General features: G+C 32.6%; 1 protein-coding gene across 1 annotated transcript in view; it reads right to left on the minus strand.

Moving 5' to 3' along the window:
* Positions 1–334: 334 nt before the first annotated feature.
* LOC136831124 (cell adhesion molecule Dscam1-like) overlaps positions 335–8,573 on the minus strand; it is a 498,139-nt gene continuing 489,900 nt past the window's right edge. The window contains exons 36-37 of the mRNA XM_067091077.1: positions 8,133–8,226; positions 335–1,453 (exon numbers count right to left, since the gene is read on the minus strand). Of these exons, the coding sequence (XP_066947178.1) occupies positions 1,366–1,453; positions 8,133–8,226 (182 nt within the window). The 3' untranslated portion in view covers positions 335–1,365. The remainder of the gene's footprint in view (positions 1,454–8,132; positions 8,227–8,573) is intronic.

Here is an 8,573-nt window from a genome sequence, read left to right on the forward strand (position 1 = left end):
TTTATTTTTCAAAGCATATCTGTAACATACTCTTCAGCAATATACATTCACTTATATCTATTTGAAAAAATGGAAAGGCTAAACCCATAATAGGAACAGCAATCAGAACGATAAAAGCCGATATACAAATGAAAGCCTCTCAGCAAAACAGACACGATAAACATTTATCTATGTACACTCGAATTCATAAACTTTATCACAACGAAAATGGAAGGTATTATATTGTGCTCCATTAAAGCGATTTCCTGCAACAAATAACAATGAAACAACATCTCTCTCTCTCCCTCCTTCCTTCCCTCCCTCCCTCCCTCCCTCTTCCTCTCCCCCCCACCCTCTCTCTTTCCCCTTCCCAAAAACACCATGGAACATTTCTGCATTGTTTCTCGTTTATAAACACCGAGCGAAACATTGCTGTATTGTCTCTCATCTGCGGTAATTACCCTTTCTTTCCAACAATGCCGAAGCTAACTTTCTCTCTCCAACAATCTCTCCAGTAACTGGATCCTTCGAATCGCCAACAACAATATTCAATAGCAAACAATAAAATATGATGTTAGCCCAAAGATTCGCGTCCAGCGCTTTCCTCTTGAAACAGATTTCGCATCGTTCTGTTCTTTTGTTTCCGCGTGTTTATCAAATCGCTGGCTCTTCGCCTCTGTAAAAGTTCGTGCGATTTTACTCCGATGTCTCCAGGTACATACCTCTGATTAGACTGGAATTTTCATTTGTAATTTCTGTTTATTATGAATATTTTTTCAATATCCTCAAATTCTATAATTAAAATAATTTTCAAATATAAACTATAACGATACTGAAATGAATCTCTGCAGTTCTGTATACTGAACGATTCTCTCATCCCCTTTTCAGAGGAATTCACTTATTTTTGCGAGATTGAACCAGCCATAACATTAATTCCAACCATTCCATCTTTTATGGTTTCGTTTCCCAAATGAAGCCCCCATAACTCGCCTCACTTCATCCGACCTATCACTTCACAGAGCAAATATCACTTCACAAGTTCAAATAATCACTTCATGGAGTGGAAGATGCGGCTATTTATATCCAGTATTAGAGTATACAACAAAAAAATATTTTCTTCGCTTTAACAACGATCAGTCATGTCACTTTTTGTGACTGACACGTTTCTCCCTTTTTCAAGGACCTACGGTGTCACTTTTCCAAAGTGTCATGTCACCCTTCGAAGTGTCATGTCACTTTCTGCGTTTCACGTCACTGCATGTCTCATGACACTTGTTTAAGGACTATGTTTTCTCACTTTTTCAGCTTCATAACCCGACATATTAATGCCACGAAAAAGTAGGTCCAGTGCCGTGTCACTGAGTGTTGTCTTAATGTGGGGTCACTTCACCACCTCAGGTCGCATTCCGCGTCACTGGCCAGGTCACGGATGGATGCCCTGCCCTCGCTGTATCTCCGGTTCACCGCTGGGCTTCTGGGTATGATCGGGTGAAAAATATGAATATTCATAAGTAAATTAATAACAGTTGAATTGGGGACAACGAGAATTTTGTATATGCACAGTGATGTGAGTTGATTTGAGAATAAATAAAAAAAAATAAATGTGCTCATAATATAAAATACATACAAAAAAAAAAAAAAGGTCCCAAATACTAATCAGCACGCTATTGAAAATTCAATGAGGAAATATGATATTAATGAAAGGTGACATATTAATTAGAACAGTAATTTTATATATATACATATATATACATGTATATATATATATATATATAATATATATAATATATATGTATATTATATATATATATATATATATATATATATATATATATATATATATATATATATATATATATATATATATATAATATACATGTATATATATATATATATATATATATATACATATATATATATATATATATATATATATATATATATATATATATATATATATATATAATATAGATAGATAGACAGATAGGATATAATGTATTTATATCTGGCAGATCATACTGAGAAAGCGCAGTTTCTAGAAATAAATGAGCAATAGGACGAAAAAAATACACTGTAATAGGCATGTAACAATTTAAAAAATTGAGAATGTACTCCTAATATAAAATATAGATACAATAATTTAAAAAGGGCTCCCGAATACTTATAAGCAGGCTAATGAAAGTTCACTGGGGAAAGATGACACTAATGAAAGGTGAAACATGAATTAGAACAGTAATTAAACCTCAGATGGCGAAAATGCCAGAATTAAATATAATGACATTAATTAAGGAACGCGTTTGGAAAAATAACAATTATTCATAAGCACAGTTATGAGAGTTCGATGGGGAAAATGACCGACTGAAATATAAGAAAATAAGTAAAACTTTAATACGGGAATATAAGATAGGATATTAATGAAGTACAAGTGGGAGAGAATAGAACCAGTTGCTCAGTCTAAGAGAAGGGGAAACGACATTTTGGAACGAGGAAGAGGAGGAAAAGGCATATTCGTGAAATTAATAATATAAATATCTATTTTCTATTAAACGAAAAATTTCCCGTGACTAGAACACTCCATTACAACAAAACACTCAACCAGCATTTATATAAAGTGATGTAAAAAAATCCATTACAACATGCACAGAATAAAACATGTCGGGCCTTGTCACATATATACAAGTGATATAACATGCAATCATAAAGAGAAATAAACAACGAGCACATTTAAACGTAAATTCACTCCCTTTCACAATATTTCTTTTAGCAGAAGTTGATTTATAGGTCATATTGGAGTCCTTGCTGTAAATTTACAGTAAAAGAATAAAACAGATAAAACGCACCTGCATCTATCTGTCGATCTATATATATGAATATACATACACACACATATAAATATATATATATATATATATATATATATATATATATATATATATATATATATATATATATAAATATATATACATAAATGCTTTATATAAAATTATATATATATACACACTCACGCACATATATATAAATATATATATATACATATATATAATTTTATATAAAGCATATAATAATCATGAATTCAAATGAAATATACCCTTCATCTAAAAATCATAAACTCAAGTCAACTCAACCCCTCATTTAAAAATAATGGATTCAAGGAAACTCAAACCATCATCCAATATTCATGGATTCAAGTAAATTCAATCTTTCATTTAAAAATCAACAATTCAAGTGAACTCAACCCTTCATCTAAAAATCATGAATTCAAGTCAACTAAAACCTTCATCCAAAAATCATGAATTCAAGGTAATTCAAACTTCCATTAAAAATCATAATTTCAAGTGAACTCAAACCTCCTTTTGAAAACTATGAATTCAAGTGCACTCAACCATTCATTCAAAAATCACGAATTCATGTCAACTCAACCCCTCATTTAAAAATAATGGATTCAAGCAAACTCAAACCATCATCCAATACTCATGGATTTAAGTAAATTCAACCTTTCATTTAAAAATAACAATTCAAGTGAACTCAACCCTTCATCTAAATATCATGAATTCAAGTCAGTTAAAACCTTCATCCAAAAATCACAAATTCAAGGTAATTCAAACTTCCATTTAAAATTCATAATCTCACGTGAACTCAAACCTTCTTTTAAAAACTATGAATTCAAGTGCACTTAACCATTCATTCAAAACTCACGAATCCATGTCAACTCAACCCTTCACCTTAAAATCATTAATTCATGTGAATGTGACCATTCAGTACAATCATGAATTCAAGTGATCTCAACCCTTCGATAGTATTCATGAATTCAAGTGAAAGAAAATAAAAGATATGAGAGAGAGAGAGAGAGAGAGAGAGAGAGAGAGAGAGAGAGAGAGAGAGAGAGAATCATTAAGCTGAAAAAAAGTCCCCCCCCCTCATAAATAAAATTGACCTAATTTTTGGTTCCAAGGAACCTCCAGGCTTGAATTTTTGGAAGTAGGTCCAACTTCACCCCTTATAACTCAGTTTTGAAATTGGGACATTGCAATAATAGGATCATTCAAAATAACTTACTTAAAGACACATGCAACTAAGTAATTGGAAAAGGCACTACGAAATGACATACATCCAAAAATAAAAGGGACAGATACCCTATTTGAAATGGGTGGGAGGCATATTGGTCAGGAATGGGGCACACTGTCTCTTCCAGTCTTAAACAGGAAGGACGTGAGCAGGTCCCCTTGTGGGCTCCAATTTAAGTCAATATTTACTCTCTTTTCATTTGAGTTCTACATGTTTTATATGTTTTATCATGATCTACGTTTAATGACTTGACGCAAGACTAGTATTTTCCGGCGACAGGTTGTGTTCTTGGTGGAGGCTGGTAGAACTAAATTTCATACAGAATACTGGTAGAGTCAATCATACAAATCTCATTTAACTGAAGGACACGGAGTTAGTATGTTCACAGATATAGCATTAGAAACCCTACTTATTTATAGTGAAATCTTATATGCAATGTGCATGGGACAAATTTTGTGGGGCATATAAACACTCTATAGCCATTATTTTTATACCGGTCCTGTGATGTTAGCGACGTCACATCAGTCGTATTCATGGTTAATTACTGACCGATGAAATATCAAAAATCTACGTACATGTCCAGAATTGAGCGTACCGTACCTATTATAACTAAAGTTACTGTACTATATTTGTGAGTGAACCGTAACAAAAGCTGTCGGCACTGTCGACCGTCTCAACAGAATTTTGTTTCTCTATCAATAATTCTAAATGAACGGGTCTGTATCCGTAGCCTAGATCCATCTGAAATACGATTAATCACCAAGTGGGGATTTTAACAATGACTATGTGCCCGTGTCCTAAAATATCATTGTTTTTCAGACTGAAATAGTGCTTAGCTTTGCTATAAGATTCCACAAACATAGGTTTGTTATATTCAAAATGTCCTGTTCTACAAAGTACCATGTCATGAGTGTTTAGTTATAAGACAGTCAATTACGATATATGTTTGGCAATAGGAAAAAACTATTTTCATTAAATTTCAGAGAAAGATAGTTTTTATAGTTTAAAGATCTAATAATTTCATTTTACCAGGGTACTAAGTTAATGATGAAATTTCTAGCTGAAGAACAAAGGTATCTTAGGTATTCTGGAAGAAATCTACTTATATTTAAGTGCTTAACTTTCATGTGAGACGAGAACGAAAGAGTCTAAGGTATCTTAAGAAAGAGTCTAAGATACCTTAGGAATGAATGGATATTCCAGTTCTTAGCAACTGACGTTTAATTACTGATGATAGATCATGTTCATAGTACATCAAAATAATTTCTAGTCCTGAAACGAATTCATTATGTAACTATTTAATGTGTTCCTCAAACACGAACTCAGAGTTTCTCTCATTCACTATTAGCACTATCCCCATTAATATAATCCCTTTCTAGAATATGAACTCACTCCTTGTTGAAGATTGCACGTAGTCTTTTATTCTATAACATGAAACCTATTTTTACTCAACTGCCATTAACTAAATCATTCTTACTACAAAACAAACAAGAACTACGGGAAGACAAATCCTCTCCCTGCGATGATCAGATCCACTGAATATTTACGACTTTCTCGGTTTCAATAATCGGTCTTGCCTTTAATCAAAGTTTTGGACTATGGAAAACAATAGGAAATACTTAATTAATTTCGTATCAATGAACTTCAGCTATAATCCCTTCCATTTTAAATCGCCTGAAATACTCGTCTAATCTCCCTTTCAAGTGAAATTTCAAGAAGACTCGGGATTTTGAAAAATTCAAGTTTAATGCGCAAGATTATGGTAAATCATACGTGTGGTCAATAAAAATGATTACGCAATAGAAGTAAAGCATATTACAAAAGGTTTACACCACATCCTGGTGAGTTACCAATCGCAGCAAATGAGCCATGGATCTCGTGATAGAAGAGATCAGCCAGATTATATCATGCATTTTTCCTTCCTCTGAATAAGGTTGGGGACGAAATTAAAAGATGCCAAATGGTTTGAAAATGTTACCTCAGGTGAAAATGACTCCTTACCCTTACTCACAAAAAAAAATGGGATATGTTTACGCATACAATACGTGTAAAACATGCAAAAACGCATTTCTACATACATGCCGCGTGTGAAACTAATTTACATATATAGCAATGCAAAAATGAGATAATTAACGTTTGTGGAAGAGATTAAAACAATCTTTTTAATAGTGGCCCGATAAACTTGGAACAAGATGCAAAAGATGCTAAATAGGAGAGAGAGAGAGAGAGAGAGAGAGAGAGAGAGAGAGAGAGAGAGAGAGAGAGAGAGAGAGAGAATGCTTTTACTGCAAGAGGCATGCATTTACTTTATATCTTGCAAGACACACATATAGTAATTATATATATATATATATTATATATATATATATATATATATATATATATATATATATATATATATATATATATATATATATATATATATATATATATATATATATATATATATATATATATATATATATATATATATATAAATTATACACACACATATATATGTGTGTGTGTATGTATATTTATTTATTTATTTATTTATAAACTACGAGGGAGTGGCTCAAGAAAAATAACAGGAAAACGGTCACTGCTATAGATCCCTTATCAGCTGTGCACCGTTCGCCTCTTTTCATATACAAAGTGACTCGTCTCTAGGACATTTTGACTTCTGTTTTAACACCTCTGCCACATCATCTGTCCTACACTTTCCAGATCTTTCTCTTCTCCTAATTCCCAACACCTCCGAACCATACATTCTCCCCACATGACTAAGCCGTCCCAAAACACAATCCATCTTTTCACCTACGTTCATATTTTCAGCACATATTTTCTTTATCGTCGTATTTTTCACTCTTGAAATCCTCTTTAACCTGCAACCTTTTACTCTTCATTTCCATTCACAAACAATTCATTGTCATAGATGAGAGATAACAATAATCCCTTCAAAGATCCCAATTTTTGCCTCGATCTAGTTTTGTTAATAACTTGCTCTTGACTTAAATCATTTCCTCTTCAGCATTCATTTACAAGAACTACGTCCAGATTTGTTGCCTACATCCTACTACATTCTTTTCTTAGCCTAATCTTTCTCTCATTCTCTCTTCCTACCATCAATCGCTACATTTAATCAGAATATTTATACGAACTAACCATTTCTAATCTTTCTCCATCCACATTAACATTCCTGTTATGTGTTCGGTTTTTTTTTATCATTGCAACCATATTCTTACTAACATTCACCTCCAACTTTGTCTATCTATCTCTCTATCTATCTATCTATCTATCTATCTAGGTACAGGTGTGCCTAGGTTATCTATAATATATAAGGCAAAATTGTATACTTACATATCATTATAATGGAATAATAGGTATTTGAAAATAACTCATCTATAATATATAAGAAAAAACAGTAAACGTACATAAACCTACAGTGAAATAATAAGTATTTGAAAATAAAATATATCTAACATATAAGACAAACAGTACACTTACAGATCACTATAGTGACTTAATAAGTATTTGAAAATAAATTATCTATATTACATAAAAAAACTGTATATTAACATATCACTATAGTGAAATGATAAATATATAAAAATAAATTCTCTTAGATAAAAATGTATACTTATATATCACGACAGTGAAATGAGTATTTGAAAATAAATTATATATATTCTATAAAACAAAACTGTATGCATTAACATATCACTACAGTGAAATGATAAGTACTTGATAATAAATTAGCTATATAAACCCCTGTCCAAACCAGCGGGCACTGCCCGACGAGCAAACACTGTTCCCATAACCCGTTCCACTAAACTGACCGACCGAGTATGGAGCCACAGCAATGCGATTGTCTGGTAACACTGCTTCAGAAGCCAGAGAAAATACAAACGGCCGGAAGTGCCCGACGGGCATGCCCGATAGTGTGGGCAGGCCATAAGACAAAACTGTAAACTAACATGCCGCTACGTTAAATAAAGGGTATATAAAATAAACTAACTATATTATATAAGACAAAACTATATACTTGCACATCACTATAGCGCCATAACAAGTATTTGAGAGTAAATAATACACTAATAAACTCTCACCTTGGCTGCCTTGGGTGACGGAGAGTCTGCTGGTGATGGGTGAGGTGGTACTTGGGTTGTCCGCCCTTAGGGGAACCGGACTTGGCGGGGGACCCTGATTTAGGTCGGCGTCGAATTCAGGGAAACAAAACCAAATGTCAGGGACGAACGTTAGATCAACATTGGCATAGATATAACTGTGAGCTATTTACTAACTAATAGATGCTGTTCGATCGTCAACCGATTGATTTCTTTTACGTCGAAATTAAATTTATTCAAACTATACTGCAGAATCTACAATGAGAGTCATTTAATATAATTACAATTCAAGTTCTTAGGCCAAATTAGTAAGTTATATTAAATTGATAAAAGGAATATCAAGAAACTACAGTTCTATAAATTGACTCCCAGAACAGCAATCTTTAAAAGATATATATATATATATATATATATATATATATA

This window comes from Macrobrachium rosenbergii, chromosome 48, assembly GCF_040412425.1.
Source record: "Macrobrachium rosenbergii isolate ZJJX-2024 chromosome 48, ASM4041242v1, whole genome shotgun sequence".
NCBI classification, from domain to species: Eukaryota; Metazoa; Arthropoda; class Malacostraca; order Decapoda; family Palaemonidae; genus Macrobrachium; species Macrobrachium rosenbergii.